Below are 21,055 nucleotides of genomic sequence, written 5' to 3'. Positions count from 1 at the left end.
CAACGCGTTCAAAAGTGCTTGAAGCTCGTCATGTTGTTCCTGTTGGCAGAAGTGCCGTGCAGCGTTGAGCGAAATTTTTTCACGCTTAATTAGTTAATGATTTTCACTCGGTTCTTTGCTTGCACGAGAGCAATATTTGGAATGCAAAAAATATATGGAATATATAATCAAGTGCAGAAAATTCAAGTCTCGTTCATTTAAGTGACTGAAAACAGAAATTGAGTTTGATTTGATTTGGATCAAGAACAGCAAATTATAGAAATTTATACACTGTGGTTCAGAAAATGGAGCGCTGCTGGCGTGTTAATTAATAAATTTGTAAATTATGAAGTAAAATTAAAGTGGAAATAACAAAGAATAAGCATATATGCCAAGAATTCAGAAGATTCAGTTGTTGAAGTTTAGCCAAGATCGATCGCAGAAGATCTCGTGATCTCTTTGCCCTCAGTAAGGATAGCCTCTTCCTAGTTGTGGGGCTTTTAACAATCCATTACCCTATTGGCCTTCATGTTGTAAGGTTGGGAATCTTCCCAGATGCCATATGCAGAAGCTGTATGAAAGAAGATGAGGCGGAAATAACTCAACACCATTTTGATTGTCCTGGGTTTGGGACAGTTCTTTAGACATCCCACCAAACTAACGGGAGATGAAATTAAACGTCTCTGCAAATTTGTATAGTTAAAGTTTGAACACAGGAGTTCTATATTTGTGTGGCTTTACAAAGGGCCACAAATAGCAGTCCACGTGCGATCTTCGATCAGCCATATAACCTTACCTATCCTCAGTGTTTAAGATATCGATTTGAAAAATTGCGCACATTCTTTCTTTCTCAAGAAGTTACTCATATGTTGGAACCGCCGATATTGGATCACTCATTATGTGCTACAGTTGCCATACAAACTGATAGGTCAATATCAAGACCTACCATGGAAAACCACTTTTTTCCTATTTGACTATATAACTTCGGAAAAATTGCTATAAATTTTGAGTAGTAAATGCTATTATCTCCGTAGACATTGTTCGGATTCGAACGTTATAGCATATAGCCGTCTTACAAACTGACCGAACAAACTCAAGGTAAATATATATCTATAAGATTTTATTTTAAAAGATTTTTGGCAGCTCATGCGGCAAGCCGTCTTACAAACTGACCGAACAAACTCAAGATAAATATATATCTATAAGATTTTATTTTAAAAGATTTTTGGCAGCTCATGCTGCAAGAACTATCACACGTACTTACATTAGAGTTTCGATTAGAATTATCAGTTGGGCTTTGAAAAATTCACAGGAACTTTAACCAAAATTTCTGGTACGGCTGTTGGGTAACCGGTTATGTAACCGATTGGTGACTTGATCGTTGGTTTATTTTTTTTTTAGAAATTCAAGATAAATATATTTTTATAACTTTTTCCATACGAAATCCACCTATGGAGCGTATTATAGGTTCAGTGCAGTCGAAATTAGCATTTTTCTTGTTTTTTTGTTTGTTTCTTTTGAAGTTAAGCAAGATTTCTTAAAAGTTTAAAAAACTGATTAGAAATATCTCAGTACTAACTCTAATTATATATTAAAACTGTCTCTTCGAAACACCCAAAAAAGTGTTAACAAAAACATTTTTTTCTTCTCACACTTATCAAAGACATGAAAATACACCGTGCAACTCGTGAGGACTTTGGGAGCTCATGAGGCAGAAATGATCATACGTACTTTAGAGTTTTGGTTAGAAGTGACAATTGGGCGTTAAAAAACTAATAAAAACTTTAACAGAAATGTTTGTAAACAGCGCTGTTGGGTAGTTAATCGGTTATTTAACCGATAGGTAGCTGGCTGTTGGTTTATGTTGTTATTTATAAGTTTTAAACATGAGCCACTGTTATCTTTTCACAAATTAAAAAATTATCATGATATCGTTAGATGCTATGGTAGATATAGAAGGCATTTTTGGTATAAATTGCATAATTATATCTGCACGAAAAGTATTTTTGGCTACTGTGCCATACAAACGCAAACACTGTCCTATTGGGTGGTAAGTTTCTTACATATAAAGGAATATATAAAACAGGAGCATAAATATATAATATTATATAAAACATTGCCAACTTATTTTTATGTAAATCTCAACTAGTTATATTCCAAAAAAAAAAGAATGAGCTCAAGCACTTATTACTTTAGGATTCAAATTTTTAGCCAGAACTTTAAGTTTTTGATTTTGAATGTACTATATAGCAACTAACAATGCTAAACTTTTAATCTTCTGCGCGTCTTTTCATTATTTCTAAACATAAATATTCTCATGCTCTTCAACTGATGTCTTTCAACAAAATTATGCCTAAATTTATCTATTAAATCTCAAATTTAACACTCTCTGTTATTTAGTACTTTCTTAGCATTGCATAACCTCAACCTAGAGTCAGTTGCCTCACGCTCAAGCCGAAAACAAAATGTGATACACCACATATACTACAAAGCGTAAGCAAAATATTATAAAGTTAGCTACCGTTATAAATTTACTACCTACTGCTCTAGTTCCTGCGCACTGCAAGCCTTCTCCACTCACGCTAACAGAATTAGACATCTTTCGTTGATTTCACTTACCCATAAACCTTCCTTAATTAAGTGATATTCGCAGAAAAACATAAATTTCTGAGTTTTATTTATACAGCATACATTCAGGCGCGTTGAAACGCGTCGCGAGCAACACAACAGTAATTTTAGCAATTTACTTTATTCATGGCCATCCTGTGTACCCAAAATAGGTAAACATTACCGAATACCTTTTAATTTTTGGGACTTTTGTGTAATTGCTCAACAAAATGTCATTTTTATGGTTGAGCAGTAGCCTGCTTTTAGGGGTTTCAACAATTAAAGCTCATTATAATGAATATATTTACATTTATTCGTTTGCTGGCAAACATAAACATGTCTTATAATTACACTGTAGTAGTAAATGCACGGCGTTCTTAAAGGTTCTGGCGCTTGAATTGTTGCTGGCATATTTACAAAAGTGTGTTGTGCTTGTACGTCTTCAGTCTGAGTTTAAAGCCATCTTTGCATTTGATGACGGGCGCAGGATTGTGGACAATTTGTATGTCCTCATTCGGGGTGTACTCCATATCGAAGTGCTGCAGCAGCTTTACAAGTGCTAATTTGGTAACCAAAATGGCGAAATTGCGAGCTGGAAGGGGGGAAAATAATTAATTTTAATAATTTGAGTAAGAATACAATTTTTAAAGACTACATTTAGAAGATTTCTTAATTGCCATATTCACTACGCTATTGTTAATATTTTGCTTAAAATAGTTGAACGATGGTAGGCGATGCTGAGTTTATATCCAAACTAACTTCTTTATTGCTCTTAAACATTAAATATTATTTATTTCAGTTTTCTAATTCTTAAAGTAATAACGGCACTTAAATATTGATTTTTTTAATTATAAGCTGAGTTTTAGCAGTAAAATTTAATATTAACATTTTCAATAATGTTGACAGTGAGCTGAAAACTACTCAAGCAGTGCATGACTTTAGTGGCAGTAGCATTCAAGCTACTTCCATATTAAACTTGTCTGCGTGCCTGGTCACAGTGGTATAGTCCGAAATTGTAAAGTCGATATGCACGCTTACCCAAATCAGGATGAGAATGAGCAGTTGTTACCAAGGCTTCGTGAATTTTAACTTCGCAAGTGCTCAACAAACGTTGGCTGCGAGTAGAATGAAAACTGTTCAGTGAACAACTGGCTTCAATAAGGTTCACATCGTCGCTAAAGTGGTAGGTGTCCTAACTAAACACTGTGTCCTTTTAGTACTCATGTAGTGAGGCGAATGATTTTGGAGAACGCTACTTGTCAAAGTTTTAGGGATGTGACTGAGGTAGAAACAACCAGACACTTTTTTCCACTGTCTAGCTTTCGCCTGACTAAGGTTGAAACATCTCGCTTGCCATATCTCGCTAAAGTGGTAGGTGTCCTAACTAAACACTGTCCTTTTAATACGCACGTAGTGAGGCGAACGATTTTGGAGAACGCTACTTGTCAAAGTTTTAGAGGTGACTTGTCAAACAACCAGACACTTTTTTTCCACTGTCTAGCTTGCGCCCGACTAAGGTTGAAACATCTCGCTTGCCATATCTTTTACGAACCCAACCAATTGGCTGGAATTGATATTAATCGCCTTTTTTTATTCGAGCTTAGAAGTTCTGGACATCACAACGGACAAGCATTTCTAACAAACTACGATCTATTGTGTCGTCTGCTATATCATATAAAGTCACCAAGGTCCAGCAACCTGAACAATTTCAGAAGCCTGCTGGGCGCGACTGAGGTAATGTGATCCCTATCCACGTAGATGAAGCCTAGTAACTTGAGTCTGCTTCAGAACAATCCAAAATCAAGTGATCTGGGGTTTCCTGCTCCATGTCATAGAACCGGCAGTTTGCGCAAGAGACTATGTCCATGTTGGACAAATGCTTCTATTCTGGTTTTTAATGTTCGGCTTCTTAATACTCACCCACACAAACGCTCGCGCCCAAACCGTAACCCATAAAATTATCCAGCTCTGGTCCGCTTTTAACATTGTAAAAACGTTCGGGTCTATAATAATCGGGGTCTTTGAAGTGTCGCTCATCGCGCTGCATTGCCATCACGGGTATCATTACGGTGCGTCCCTCATTGATCGTTGCACGACTGTTCGGTATTGGAAAGTTCTTGCCACAGACACGCTCGATGTACGGCACACTTGGGTACTTGCGCACAGTTTCTAAGCAAATTTTAAAAAAAAAATTTGTTAAAAAAATAATAAGTCGAAATCAACTAATAAATATTGATAGTGTGCAGACGTACCCTTAATGCAGGCACCCAAATACTGGAGGCTATCAATATCCGCATAGGTCAGTCTATTATCTGCACTATCTGCATTCTTTGCTACACTCAGTTGACGTATTTCCTCGGTCACCTTCTTGTATATGCTCGGCGCTTGCAAAATCTCATAAAGCGTTAGCGTAGCCGCTGAGGCGGTGGATTCATAGCCGATATTGAGAAAGCGTTCGGCAATTTTCGACAACTTCTTAATCGAGAGTAGTTTCTCGCGTTCTGCAAAAAAATGTCATAATCAATAATTTATGAATGAATAACTGAAAAATTTAGACTCGAGTTTTTGCTGGTAGTATACTTTTCTTTCTTTTACTCACCAAACACATTCTCCACATGCCAACTCAATTTACCGTTATTCGTTAAATTATTGCCATTACGGAATTTCACCAATAACTGCATGATGTCCTTGCGTATGATGCCGCCATCTTCACGGCGTCCCACGCTGTCCTTGATAATGTCACGCAGCCGGTAGGTGAGCGACGACTTTTTCGGCAAATGATTGAACGTGCTGATTGGGAAATAAAGCATTTGTTGTTGTTATATATAAATATTTATGTGTCTAATCAAAAGCAACATAATCGCAATACTCACTATGAGTTGATGCCGCGATTTCGTAACGTGCTTTGTATGTACCGCTTGAAGACGCTATCGTTCGGCTCGAATAAGTTGGTGTCTAGACCATACAGCAGGTTAGCGAATACATTGATGACGTAGCTGTGAAGTAAAGTTTGTGTGAAAAATATAGTTTTCATAAAAAAAATTATTTTTGTTCGAAAAAATTTCACGCGAATTTCGCTGATTGCATATTTTCCCTTCAAAACTAGCCACTATTCTTACAAAAATTTAGAAATACTTTAAATTTCGGAATTCGGTATGCGAATTAGACTGCCAATAGTCAATAATAGAAAATCAACATCCCTAAAGAGTCAACCTTATAAGCAACTTTTTACTCCACCCGCGTGGACTTCTGGTAGTAGTTCTTACTTCTTTAATCACATCACAAGGCTCACCCATGGAACCTAACAAAACAAATCTATGCCTCGCTTATTATTATTGTTTCACTTATTCACTTCAGCAATGAGTTTTCAATTACACCGAGTCACAATTTCCACTAAACTATAGTGTACCACACACCGCCGTATCTGCGTTACTCACGTTCTCATAACGATCTGCATATCCAATTGCTCACTGCCTAGCGTTAACGCATTCATTTGCTTGACCATATGATCGGCCACCTTTTCGACATTCCGAAACATGCCCTCCACGCGCGGCACACTGAAAATCGATGCGAGTTTTTCGAGTAAATTAATTTTGCGATAACCTTGCATGTAGTGCCAACGCTTGTCATCGAAATGTCCATGCGGTATCTCGAGGATGGTGCGCGCCAAGGCGACATCGCGCACCAGCAAAGTTGGCCGAAAGAAGAAGTACACGCCATATAAGGGGCGCTCGCCGCCTGCCTTGTATGCTTCGTTGATGGCGTCCACATAGTGGAACTCGCGCCGATAAACTTGTTTCAGAAATTGCCAATTCAAACCGGTGCGTTCGGTTGGGAAGCCCTTACGTTTCCAGTATGTGTAAATGTGACGTATGTAGAGGAAGATGACCGAGTAGACGAGGATCGGTATGAGCAGCCACATTTCGGCGGCTACTCAGTGAGCTAACGGCAGAGCTGCAAGAGTTCCTGTAGACCGTCAAGCACTTGACGGTTTGGTGTCGCCGGTGAAGCGTTTACGTTTTCGGTGTTTATGACTTTAAGCGCGCACAATTGAGCGCTTGTGTGATCGCGAGTGGCGAGTTCGAACTGCGGTGGACTGTGAGTGCAAATTGTTGGCTTAAGGCCCAAACTGTTGCAAGCTGCAACGTCGGTGAGGGTGTAGGAACTACTGATGACGGACTACGATTAAAGAATAAAACGTCAAAATTTCAACGAAAGCGACCAGTTTCTGTTTTCTATACAACACAGGCACATGAAATACATATATGTAGTGCATGTATCGACTGCTTGCCGGTCCATCGTTCGCTGCCTGCTGATCTGAGACAGATTAGACATGCATGTGTTAGTGTCTCATCAGACCGTGTGTTGCCTTAGGGCATAAAAAACAATGCACATAGTACTCACTACTAGAAGCTATAAAAACAATATGTTTCAAAATACTGATAAGTGATTTTGACAGGTCTAAACTACATAACGGCACAGATACACACGCATAGTTTTCACTGTAAATGTATATGTATTCCCAGAGCTATGCGACGCCTAAAGAACGTATGTGTGTATGTAGGCGATTTAAACAGTTAGTCAGCACTTATACAACGCATATACGCAGCCCGGATTTATATATTTATATACACAGCAGTCTAACAGATATACTGTTATCAGTAAATAACATTTAGGGCTGTGTTTAGTGCGCTCAATGCTAAGAATTAACGAAACTACTAAGTTATACAGTGACTAAAGAGTGAACAAAAAATAGTAACTGTAGCTGAGTGTGTACACGAAAACTGTTGAGAGTCGTTTCGAAGCCGCTCGCAGCAACTCGGACTCACGTACGGAATGACTTGGCAGATTTTACGTCGAGATATTAAGTTGAAAGAGTAAAAAGTACAGAATTAAACCGCTCGATCTTCCCAAACGACATCGCCTCCCTCTTTGGGCTCTTGAAATGTTCCAAGAACGCATTTGAAACGAAGATCAAACTGTAGGGATTCAAGAGCTGCCATCTCATCCAGAAAAAACAACGGCTTGATGCGGTTTGTGGGCCGGTGGAATCATCAGTCTATATATTACATTTCAAAAATGATACCGCTGAGTACTTAACCGTCAATGGCGACCGTTATCCGCCATTTAATCTTGATTCAAATTTAAGCTCGTGATCTCAACAAGACGGCACCACTTCACACATCAATCATTGGTTTTATTGAGATAATACTTCGGTGAGCAGATAATTTCACGTTTTGGGCCGGTCGATTGACCACCAAGATCGCATGATATCACACCGTTACACCATTTTTTCCTGTATGCATATGTTAAGTCTAAAGTCTAGGCGGTCAATCCCGCTTCGATTCAGGCCTTGGAGCAAAACATCACGCGTTACATTCGCCAACTACCAGTCGAAATGCTCGAACGAGTCGTCGACAATTGAATTCAACGGATGGACCATCTGAGATGTAGCCGCAGGCAATATTTGCAAGAGATAATCCTCAAAAAATAAAGTCCAAATAATGTTTTTTCGGATGCTAATAAACATTCCCCATTAAATCTGCAGTTTCTGTCAATTTCTTTAAAAAAAAGTAGGAAACCCCGAAATGGACCAACCTTTAAAAATTATCTGAGGGAAGAATCGTGTCAATTTAGCCACGCTTGTCTGCCTGATTGTATGCACGTGAACTTTTCCTTTAGTTTTTGAGATATCGATCTGTAATTCTGCCCACGTTCATTTCTCCTTAAGAAGTTGTTCATTTGTCGGAACCACTGATATCAGTCCATATACAAATATATAGCAAATAGTTGCAGTACAAATTGGTTGACCAAAATCGAATACTTGTATGGAAATTTTTTTATTTATGAATGATATGCTAGCTTCGGATTTTATATACCTCACCTATCTATCAGAATTTTCTGAACATTTATTAGCGTAACTGATGAAGCCTTAGAGAAATATTTACGTACTTTTGTAATTCAATAAAAAGTATATTACCTCACCTGTCTCTGTTTCAAGGAAAAACAAAAAACAAAAAAAAAAATCATATCAAATTGGAAAAAAGTGGCTCACCTCCCTGCATTCAACTCTAATTGTTGTAATGAAACTTTTCTTGCGCTACCGTTTTTCAGCGCTACTGCAATGCAGTGCCAGCATGAGCACTTTTGAACTTTAAACTTTGCCAGCGCACAACTTTTACGTTGCAAAAGCACAAAGGTAACAACTATTTAACACTGAACTCAGCTTATACTCCAATGTACACATCGGTAAATATGTGCACTTTTGACCCGAAGGCTTCTAAATTAAAGTGCATTTAACTCTTTTGGAAGCACGATAGCTTAGAAGGCATGACAAAGTCTTTCTTCGATACAAAGCATTGAATAACCGAGCACACGAGGCAAAACCCACCAAGCTTCAAAGCAATATTTCTGTTATATGTTATACTTATTCTTATGATTATTATATATATTAAGGCTTTATTGTATAAAAACGGTTACAAAAATGTTATTCAAAATATTGGCCGTTGCTAGCTACTACTTTTGACCATCTCTCTGGCAGCATGCTTATTCCGTGACGAAAGAACTCCTCATCTTTCGAGTCGATCCAAGTATCAATGCAATTTTTGACTTCTTCATGAGAACTGAAGTGCTCATTAGCTAGACTGTGTGCCATCGATCGGAACAAGTGGTAGTCAGATGGAGTAACGTCTGGAGAATACGGCGGATGGGGTAAGATCTCCCATTTCAGCGTCTCCAAATATTTTTTGACCACTTTTGCGACGTGAGGCCGAGCATTGTCATGCTGGAGAATGACTTTATCGTGTCTTTCCTCGTACTGTGGCCGTTTTTCTTTTAGTTTTCGGCTCAAACGCAGCAATTGCGTTCGGTATCGATCTCCTGTGATGGTTTCACTTGGTTTTAGCAGCGCAGAGTATGACCTTGGCGCCGTGAATGTTCGATTTTACCGTGGGCGTGGAGGCATGTCCAGGCTTTCCCCATGACTTTCTTCGCTTAGGATTATCGTAGTGGACCCATTTTTCGTCGCCAGTTACAATGCGATGTAAAAATCCCTTTCGGTTGTGCCTTTGAAGCAGCTGTTCACATGCAAAGAAGCGCCGTTCGACATCTCTTGGTTTCAAGTCGTAAGGAACCCAGTTTCCTTGTTTCTGAATCATCCCCAAGACATTGAGGCGTTTTGATACGGCTTGCTGTGCCACTTGCAACGATACGGCCAATTCCTCTTGGATTTGAAACGCATCTTGGTCGAGTAATGCTTCCAATTCAGCATCTTCGAAAATCTTCTCCCTTCCACCACCATGCCGGTCTTCGACTTCATAATCACCATTCTTAAAACGTTGAAACCATTCGCGACATGTTCTTTCACTTAGGACAGCCTCACCGTACGTATCCGAAAGCATTCGATGAGCCTCAGCCGCACTTTTCTTGGAATTCAAAAAGAAAAACAAAATTTTCCGCAAAGCAAAATTTCAAAAAGTGACATTTTCAGTTGAGAATAAATTTTGGATGCAAACAGATCTCTACAAATATTTTGTTGGGTTAGTGTTGACATAAATGTCCAAGATCGATATAAAACGATTTAATCGATTTAATCGACCAGTGCTTGACCCTAGAGACATCTATTGGAAAACGGCGGAAGCAAAGTTGTAGACCTAATAGCAAATTAGGGAAGAGCTTCCCAACTTTTTTTCCAACTTTGACGTTCATTAAAATTAAGTGCTAACGGCAGCATTTCCTCTGCCAATCACCATTGTTTTATCATTTTTATAGGTATGCATATTTTTAATAAGAAAATAGAGACTTAACGGAAATTGCAACACAATTTGTCCAATCACTGTTGCTCGCCGATTGGGCTCCTCAATATTAAACTGCAATCAAATTTAGCGCTGGCAATCATGACTAATTGATAATATCAAATAACCACAGCTGGATATTATGCCAAGCATTTGTGTCGATATACCTACATATACATATATGTCCGCGATTCAAAAGCTTCGAGGTAATCGCTCGTAATTTGATGGCTGTGGTTTGTCGATTTCACTTAATTGCATAATTTGGGTAATTGGAGGCGCAACAAATGCGCTGCAGCCTTTGACGACAGACAATATTTTAGTGTCTTATCAAGTTTTCTTGTTCTCAAGTTGTCATTTGTGAGTAAACACACACAAATATTTATATATTTTTGTTTATTTATTGCATATTTCGATATATAAATATTTGTTATTATGAATATTAATATTGTTATTTTTCGTTTTTGCAATGATAGTTGTAACAGGCAAATGTATTGAGTATTAGCTATGCTTATTTAGGTTTCCAGCTGTTTAAAATTGAAAAACCTACATTGCCTTGAAGCTAGCAAAATATCTAATAGATATAAGAACTTCGGTTGTATGGAAGCTACCCCTCACAAATACAAAAGTTCCAAAAGAGAACTTGATTTGTATGGGTAAGTTTGTATGAGAGCTATACATATGTTATAGTCGAATATCGATCCAAACTTTTCTCGCAATAATTGTTGTGTGGCACGTAGCCACGTCTTGTTGGAACCAGATGTTGCCAAGATAAACGTCTTCCAATCGCGGCCATATCATCTATCTATACTTTTTTCCGTTGACAGTAACGGCGTCACCAGCTCCATTTTGGTAGAAGTATGGACCGTTGATTCCACCAGACCAAAAACTACACCAAACTGTCAAATTAGGTGAATGGAATTGTAGTTCATAAATAATTTGTGTATTTTCTTCGCACCAGAATCGAATTTTTTGTTTATGTACCGCACCATTCAGATGAAAGTGAGCCTCATCAGAGAAGATGATTTCCTTAAAAAAATCGTTATCGTTTTCAAATTGTCCCAAAGCAAAACCAGCAAATTCACGACGTTTACGGTGATCTAATGGCTTCAGTTCTTGAGTGAGAACAATTTTATACGATTGAAAGCCTAAATCCTTTTTCGAAATCCGCCAGGTTGTGGTTTAAGGTAGTCCCAATTCTTGAGAACTTCTGGGAATCGACAAAATGCGGTCTTCAGCAATATTTTCATTACTTCGATCGGTTCTTTGTATTATTGGCACTTGAAGATTTTGTAAAGAAAATGTACGCCCGAAATTTTCAATGATTCGACGAATAGCGAGCACAGCTGGATGATTATTATGACCATAAAATGGCAAAGGCGCACGAAAAGTTGCAATTAAAGAACTATAATTTTGATAATAAAATTAAATAATTTGTAAACGATTCTCAGAAATCATATCGGCCCTATTAGAAAACACGGTGAAAAAGTTTTCCGCACAAGGACGTGATTCCGATCGTTCAGTTTATATGTCAGCTATTTGCCGTAGTGCTCCGATATCGACGTTTCCGACAAAGGACTTCTTGGTGCGAGAAGGACATAAGTAAAATTTCATAACGATATCTCAAAAATTGAGGGACTAGTTCATTTATGCAATATTTAAACTGATATTTTAGGAGTGAGGAGTGAGGAGTCTCCGATTACCTTAAATATCAGTAGTTTCGTCTCGTTACATTTTTGAAGTGGGTTTGACAAAAAAATATATGTGGCTTGAGACGTCAATGCTTTGTTTGCATTTACTACGAAAGTTTGACTTTTTATTTCATTTCTGAAAATTGTAGTTTTGTGCCAATTTCTTGGTGGCTCTAAGTGCGATTGCTTTTAAGAAAGCGTTATACATTCAAGACCGCTATGACAAAAACATTAAATAAAACAAAAATATTCGAAAATTTCTGCTTGTCATTTTTACTTATCATGATTAACTTACGCATATTTATATGCTTAAATTTGAGTAGAAGCAAATCGTAAATCTGCATATCATTCTAAAAGTCAGTACAGCGTCCAGTGACTCAGCAAAAAAAATTAATAACACATGAGCATCCAATGTCCGCAAATGTGATAATGTAGTAACCGTATATACATACATATGTGTACTTGTAACACGTCAACGTTGAAAGTGTAATGAAGCCCGCATTATGGAAGATGAAGCGAAAGATATGTATGTACTTATATACATATATATTCTGGCCATAATAGATCACCGTTCGTAGTGTATTTTTATACTCTATGTTGCTAAGGAGAGTATTATAGTTTTGTTCACATAACAGTTGTTTGTAAGTCCTAAAACTAAAACTCAGATATGCAAGTTATATATCTGCCAGCGTGTTTCCGTAGAAAAATCATCTCTGCATGTCGCCTGCTTGCAAGCTGTAACTCGATGACATCAAAAATCGACCAGACTTCATGATGAAACTTGTACTGACGTATTCATTTGGTTCCATTAACAGCTTCAAAATCGCATCTCATGAAAATCGTTCTTGGGGTCAAAATCGGCAAACTGCCACGCCCACAAATTTGCGGAGAATCGAAAACTTATAAAGTTCATAACTTAAATTGTTTCGTCTTGTAACTTAAAAAAAAAAAATTTTTGTGGTTTGAGACATCAATGCATTATTTGCATTTACTACGAAAGTTTGACTTTTTATTTAATTTCTGAAAATTGTAGTTTCGTGCCAATTTCTTGACTTTTTATTTAATTTCTGAAAATTGTGGTCTTGTGCCAATTTCTTGGTGGCTCTAAGTGCGATTGCTTTTAAGAAAGCGTTATATATTCAAGACCGTTATGACAAAAACATTAAATAAAACAAAAATATTCGAAAATTTCTGCTTGTCATTTTTACTTATCATGATTAACTTACGCATATTTATATGCTTAAATTTGAGTAGAAGCAAATCGTAAATCTGCATATCATTCTAAAAGTCAGTACAGCGTCCAGTGACTCAGCAAAAAAATTTAATAACACATGAGCATCCAATGTCCGCAAATGTGATAACGTAGTAACCGTACATACATACATATGTGTACTTGTAACACGTCAACGTTGAAAGTGTAATGAAGCCCGCATTATGGAAGATCAAGCGAAAGATATGTGTATACATACTTATATTGCCTGGCCATAATAGATCACAGTTCGCAGTGTATTTTTACGTTCCGTTATTATTATTTCTAACGATATTAAATTAAAATACCACAGCAGTAATATCAAGTATTTCTTTATGTTCGAAATACTGGTGTTTTGCTGTTATTAAATCGACATTAGTAATCGATAAATAATCGTTAACGCTTATTTACTTCAAAAACTACTTAAATAGTAATATAATTTATAAAAAAATAAATATGAAACACCCTGTAACAGCCGCTTAATCTTAAAGCAGTCGAGTTTAAGACTTAAAATTTACTAAAGTTACTTGTTTGAAATTTCTAACTAAGCCTAAGGAGGCGCTTACTAAATTATTTATTTCATTTAGTAAGTGACTATGCACTCAAAGTGCAAATAATGCACTATATTTACTGTGCATTCTTCAAGCACTTCCATCCCTTGGCCTTGTCTCCAGTTATTGCATTGCTATAACCTTGCATTTTTCCCTCCCCTTCAAATCGGCGAAAATTTATTCGTTGGCGAAATTAGTTAGCTTGCTGTGGAATACTCGTTATTTGAAATTTCAATGTCGTTGGACTTGTCTCTCCGCTCTCCTGAACTGTCGAGCGCACGTTAGCAATTCTAATTGACTGCGCACTTGACATTTGATTGCATAACACCGCAACGAGTTATCGTTTTTGCTCGACGTTGTAAACATTTCGTTTTTAGTTTCCACCGATATTCAGTGACTGCCTCGCTTTCGTCCATCCGAGGCGCTTGATTTGCATGAACGCTTGCGAAATCTATTATTATTCGTGTACATTTTAGACATTATTATCATTTTTCCCTGGAATTTTACATACACTCGTATAATACAAATTTATTCATTCATTCACAAGTTTGATTTTTTCAATTTATTTCAATTACAATTGATTCGATTTATTGGCAAATTAAATTTACATTTTTCAACAACAAAATGGAATTTTATCAACTGATTTAATTAACGAATGATAAAAAACGAAAAAGAAGATGAGAATGATCGGCATTAGTTGGATATTAAACACGTTGTTTTCAATTGATTTTCGGTGAAGTCATTGAAATTGTTTACCGCGATGCTGAATGGACCGTTTATGCCCCGCTGAGGGAAGCTGGGTATAGAAAGGGGTCCGAACAAGGAGACGCCGAGATTTTCTCCTTCTTAAATGGTATTTGGAGGCCATTCGGGGCTGCTTTTTCTCTGTCTACATACCGACGAAGGAGATGTAAATGGAGAAAAGTCGCTGGAGAAGAGGGAGCTTTTTAAACCACAACTTTCTGTAAGGAACTCTCCGTTAATCTTAGCTTTAGGCGTTAGGCCGGTTCAGTGTAGTGTGATCAGAAGTGTCTACAATTACATTAAGGTGGTGGTAGACGTACTTTTACGCTGTGTGGCCCTTTTTAGCAAGGTGAAATTAACTCCGGCAGCGTAGTGGCAATATTAGCGCTAACTGTGCATTCAAAGCTAGTCAAGAAGTGTCTGTCCTCACTAAAAATAGCATCAAGCTACTTCAAATTCAGGCTCGTTTGTTGGCCAGTGGAATCACTGGTAACTGCAAAGCCGATGAGCTAGCCAGAGTGATACCATTGGTTAAAGTAGCACATTCTCTAAAAAATTTCACGGAACGGATTAGAAATGAATTAAGTTCGGGAATATTTAGATTTATTTAAAAATGTTACGAACTTTTTAGCCTTGGGTTACTTTCTTAACTCCAGAAGTTTATTATGACCTACTACTGTGATCAAAAAGTAAAGTGAAGGCATCAGGGAGGCAGGTATATTTTTTTTGTAGGTAAGTAGAACTGTTTGCAACATTTGTCAAGCTTCTGTTTGTCAAAAGGTTAAATTAACTCCGAGTTACATTTGTTTTTGTCAACAACCAAAAGTAATTTTTTCAATTTTTATAATTGTTGATTTTGTAGAGAAAAGAACTTGCCTCGAATTTTGTTTGTGAAACGAATATTCTTGCGCCGACTCGTATAAACTGTGAATTACGTAAGGCCTTTGGTGAGCAAACTATGACACCAAAATACTTCTGTAAGTGTTAAACGAGTTCAAAGTGGGCGGACCACCATCAATCTCTGCCGATCAAGGCTATATGAAAATGTCAAAGATTTAGTGCTTGAAAATCGTCGATTGACAATTAAGGACCTCGCTGATAAAGTTGGAATATCATTTGGCTTAGCCCGAACTATTTTGAAGTTTGTTTTGTGTCTCAAACGCGTCAAATCGATTTGTGCCAAAATCACGTTTAGGGGTTACCTCGGGTGAAAAACAGACTCTTTTCAACAATTTTTTCTCATATATAATAAATGAAATATTTTATTAGAGTTTTTTATTATTACAAACATATACTATTAACAAAGAAATTCTGAAATTTTTGGAAAAAAATATTTTAAACTCGGCCATTGCGACGCCATTTCCGGTAACCCCTCGGAAAAAAGATGTCCCCCTTGGTTCTTCTGTTGTTCTGAAAAAGTGTATGTTTTAGTTAAAACCTTAACCTAAAACTTGGACGAAGGAAAAAAACTGAAAATTGGCAGACATTTTTACAAAAAAAAAAAAATGGAAATTTCAGTGAAAATTTCGCGACATTGTTTTTTTGCAAATAGTTGTAATCGAAAACAAATCTTTCGTCCAAGTCTTTAAAAATTATATCTCATAGACCTGTGTAAAATGTTATGAAGATCGGTTAAGTAGTTCTCGAGAAATCTTGCCAACCGACTTCAAAAACACATTTCGAAAAGACGTGTTTAAAGACGGCGCACTTAGCCTAGCCAGCCTCGAGCGCGCAAGTTTTCAAGGCTGTATCTCCGAAACTATTACTCTGATCATCAAAATTAGGACAATATGCTAGATATTGTAAAATTTAATGAGATGACCATGAAAACCCATGTAACTCCTTGCACCATGTCGTAATGCATTGGTTTTTCATGACCATCGTATGGCTAGTCAGTAAACTCAGAAGGTCAATGACAAACCGAGTAGGAAAAGGTCTTGAAGGCTATACCGGAAAAATGCCATTTCGGCTGCTTCGCTTAGAAAAAGCGATGGCAAAAGTGCGTTTATCGGTCACAAATTCATCTTACTTTTTGAGCACAGTAGTATTTCCAAAGTATGCTCATTTCGATTCTAAAAATGGAATGGAAGCAATATCTTTGTGTATTGGTATCTGTCTGTAGTTCTTAATGTTTTTGAGTTTTGGGTATTACGCTCGTTTTATCATAAACATAAATACACTAACTTTTGTACTTTTTGTTTTGATTTTAACACATCTCACGATTTCCAGCCAGTTTTATTATTTGCCTGTCAATTATTTACTCAAACATCACAAATGAATGAAGATTTCTTGTCTCACTGCCGTTAACTGAAATTGACAAGCAAGTGACAATTATATGATGAGTAACCAATTCAAGAGCGGTGCCAGCGTGTTTCGGTTCCACAGTACACAATCTCTAAATTAAATCAGTAATGCTTAAATTTACTTCGGTTGAAAATATAAATAAACATAAAGAAACAATTTTACAATGTTTATTGTATTTTAGAACACCTTAAGAATATCTTTAAATTCTTGTTATTAAGAGAGTACTTCTTTGACAATTTCCGTCGAATAAGAACTGTGAAATCAAGTAGCCTTTGACGCTCGATCGTTTGTTTGATTAGTCTACTGTTGAAACTTCTCTATTTACGACTTTATCCCGACAATCTAGATCACTGCAGCGCAGAACCTTCTCAAGACGGTTTCTTTTCAGCTCAAATAACTGCGAGGAATTTGTGAGCGGGGCGTAGCCGTTGGAGAAGTAGTGAACTTTTTCACTGATGTAACGAAGTTAGGAAGGAAAATAGGTGCTGAAGTCTTCTCTCGGTAGCTCTCTATCAACTCTAGTTTCAGCCTATCACTGTAGCGTCTTTCAGGCGGAGGTGGCTGCCATCAAGGTAGCGGTAGATGTACTGAACTTCAGCTTCCTTAAAGAGGTTTGGCTGTGCGTTCAAAATTAGTCAAGGAGTGACCTCATTAGAAATAGCATCAAGCTTCTTCCATATCATGCTTTTATGGGTGCCCGGTCACAACGGAATCGCCAGAACTGTAAATCCAATGAGCTTGCTAGGGAGAGCACCGTTTCCCCAATTTAATGTGATCGGAAGCGATGATGTGTCTTCTTGTGTTCTGGTTCAAAAGTCCAGTGGACCTCCAATGAGATTAACAAAAGCTGGTAATCAACCAGAACTTGTGCGACTGCGATATGGTCCAGAATAAACAGCAAGAGGTCCTCCGAAGTACTGGCTCTGAGTAAAGCCAATCTCGCCGCAATTGTAGGTGTTCTGACTGGACACTGACTAAAAGGTTTACATACATGCGATGCGGCTAAATATTCTATCGGACGCTCTTTGCCAAAGTTGCATGAATGAAGGTAAGGTGGAATCATTTCGTCCCTTCCTCCTATGCTGCCTTTGCCAGACTGTTGTTGATATCTCGGTAGACACTGCTTTGGCGAACCTAACGAAGTTGGATTAGCTGTCTTAATAAACTTGTGTTGTGCTCAAAACGCTTCGTCGATTTATGATTTTTAGGAGTTTATTGGTAACACAAAGGACGAAGAGAGATCTATCGATTGCGGATAAACCCTACGACCTAACCTAACCTAACTTTGTGTGGGCTTTTGTGCTGTTTGATTATGCGATTACTTGCTAAATCTTTTCCGGCCTTGAGCAGCTCCTTTGTGAGAAAATGACGTGTGCAAAATTTCAGATCAGTATCTCAAAAACTGAGAGGCTCAGCTCGTCATACTTATCATTTATATAATGTATATTTTATATGCACTCCAACGATTTCTTCTGAGCGTTAGAAACTTCGTGGCAAACAAGTCAGGGTATAATGATGGGACGGCTTACATAGAGCATTCTCAATATATTCTGAGGATTGTTTCATTTAGATATTCCGCTTTTGATACTTTCAAATCTTTTTTTTTTGGTCCTAGACATTATATTTATTATATATACATATATATTATTTCATTAATTTTTCCGAAAGTGTTAATAACATACGCTTCATCTTCCAAATATATTTATCAAATATTATTTCACGAATGGACTCTCACATGATCTTGCTAATTTGTAGCCACAATTTATTAACACACACGCGAGATCGCTAACTTTTTCCCAAGCATTGTTGTCACAACTAATCTTGCTTGTGATGCCTCTTTTTCTTAGCTTTTATTGTTGTACTGTCACAAGCCTCGCCGACTTATAAGTAAGTCTGATTGCACATGCGATTTTTTGTTCTCCATTGTGTTCTGCCGATTCATACCATATATGTACATATGTACGTATGATTGCTAGTATGTATGTATGTAACATTGGTATAAATATATATGTGTGTGTATCTAGGCATTTATGTTTGTGAGTATGTATGTTGCTACCTGTTGCGCTTTTTGCGAAAAATCCCATCGAGTTGTGCTAATTTACATGCAATTTGCATTTGCTGTTGTTTGTGGCATGTCGTTGTCGACTTTAATTTGAAGCCATTGTTTGCTGTTGTATTACTTGGATTGCGCGTGCAATCCATTACGGTTTGTTTTCAACATTGAAACGTCGAGAAAAAATGCCTCCATTCACGGGCAAAGGTACCCCTTATTTTTGTTGACATGTCTAGATATGGTTTATAAAGCGAAAAATTGTGACTATATGCTGTGTGAACCCATAATTTGGGTTCCAGTAAGTTTAAGGTATAGTCAGGTTCCTATTTAAGTTTCTTTTAAGCACTAGTAACATACATAAAAATATTTTTAAGATGAAGCGAAGATCGTCTGATTTGTCTTAAGCAATTATTTTGAACACAAGCTTAGTAAGGATATATGTATGTATATACCTTTCCAATAGGTGGGCCGGGAAGCTCGAATTACTTGTCGGTATCACATTTGAGAGCAGTAAGTAGTAGCTTTGGCTAGATTCGTAAAATACAGTGAATGTGGAAGCAATTGGAGAGACTGTTACATTGTCACTTATTTCTCTACCTCTCCCTTCCTCGTAATCACACTAACGAGTTTGGTTCCGGCTGCAGCCAGTGTTGTTGCCTTTTCGAAGCTGAGCTTACCTTCAGCTCCAGGGTTAGTTCTACCCTTTGCACCCAGACCATGCTTAGGTTCCTCCTTTGAATTGCCAACTTTCGAGCTCGATTCAAACGCTGGCCCTCTGGCTTTTTTGAGAAGATCCGTACTACTTTAATCCTTTATTGCTTTTATTATTATGGTTCATATTTTGGACACACAAGAGTTAGGGAAAGTTTTTACGCTTAGGAATAACCCTCCTTATGCAAATAAGGCTATCTTATTACGGAGGGCGCCACGTATCCGTAAGCTCCGTTCATGTCTGGGATATTTGAGTATCCTAAATAGGTTGATTCTCGTTACGTGCCGCATGATACCTTGATCCAGGCTATTTTCTCTTGCTTTTTGTACACACAACCATAGTTAGACTGCCTATCTGAATGCTACGCCATGGAGTAGTAACGAACACCTAACTGAAAATTCAGACCCAACTTTTATGTATCCCTAGCTTGACTGCCCAAAAAATGTGACTATCGAAAATAAAAAAACACACTAATGTATCAATTGTTTTAAAGTTCTAAAGGTAGGTTAAGTTAGGTTACTTGGCTGAACCCTTCACCTAACTGGGGATTACGCTTAGTTTATTATATACAGTGCTTTGTGAAGCCAGATGAAAAACTCCTGTAGTTGGATATCAGCTATCGGCAAATTGCCCTGCTAATCCGGGAGTGAACCACAAGACGGAGCTCATATCCATTTCAAATCCGCAGTTATTGAGATTGAGAAACCTAAGCTAGCAAAGTCATCAGCCATTTAGTTTCTTGTAATACCGCTGTGACCAAGCACCCAAATCAGTCTAGTCGTGTAATAACACATTGCTATAGATAAGGCATCCACAAGGTATCTCCAACACTTCACTACTCACCACTCTAAAGAGGTGCCACAAACCACACCAAACACTTGTTTTTACTGGATGAAATGACAGCTCTTGAATCTCTTCAGGTTGTTCTTCGTCACAAATGCGGCAATATTGCTTGTTTGCATACCCATTGAGTCAGAATTGGACCTCATCGTTGAACAAAATTTCGCTTGAAAACGTCGGATCTTCTTGGAACTTTTCAAGAGCGATTCGCTGAGAAGTTCGAGTGGCTTTAGTTCTCTCACAAGCTGTATTCAGTACGCTTTCAATTTAAAATCTCGACATAAAATATGCCAAGTCCTTCCATACGTCAGTGCGAGTTGCTGCGAATGGCGCCGAATCGACTCTCAACGGTCTTCGTGTACACTCTCAGCTACGGCGGCTATATTTTCTTCACAGCGTCCTGGACGTGGTCTATTCGGTCGAATATTATCCAATAATGAATGCTGGGTCTCAAGATGGGTAATGGTGTTGCGAATAGTAAGCTCAGTAGACCGATTATGTTGACCCTAAGTTGAGCGAAACGCGCGAAATATAT

At 37.7% G+C, this 21,055-nt stretch overlaps 2 protein-coding genes across 3 annotated transcripts in view; one reads left to right on the top strand and one right to left on the bottom strand.

The window, feature by feature from the left end:
- The window catches only part of LOC126753300 (uncharacterized), a 161,225-nt gene that overhangs the window by 119,376 nt on the left and 20,794 nt on the right, over positions 1-21,055 (top strand). The gene's annotated exons all lie outside the window — the stretch shown is intronic.
- On the bottom strand, positions 2,876-6,779 carry LOC126753273 (probable cytochrome P450 310a1). The gene is made up of 6 exons (XM_050464600.1): positions 6,024-6,779; positions 5,460-5,582; positions 5,186-5,376; positions 4,839-5,087; positions 4,507-4,755; positions 2,876-3,178 (listed from the first exon to the last, which is right to left on the bottom strand). The coding sequence occupies exons 1-6, from the start codon at positions 6,506-6,508 to the stop codon at positions 3,000-3,002; spliced, it is 1,476 nt and encodes a 491-aa protein (XP_050320557.1). The 5' UTR covers positions 6,509-6,779; the 3' UTR covers positions 2,876-2,999.

This window comes from Bactrocera neohumeralis, chromosome 3 (genome assembly GCF_024586455.1).
Source record: "Bactrocera neohumeralis isolate Rockhampton chromosome 3, APGP_CSIRO_Bneo_wtdbg2-racon-allhic-juicebox.fasta_v2, whole genome shotgun sequence".
NCBI lineage: Eukaryota > Metazoa > Arthropoda > Insecta > Diptera > Tephritidae > Bactrocera > Bactrocera neohumeralis.
This window is presented reverse-complemented; position numbering and strand designations above follow the sequence as displayed.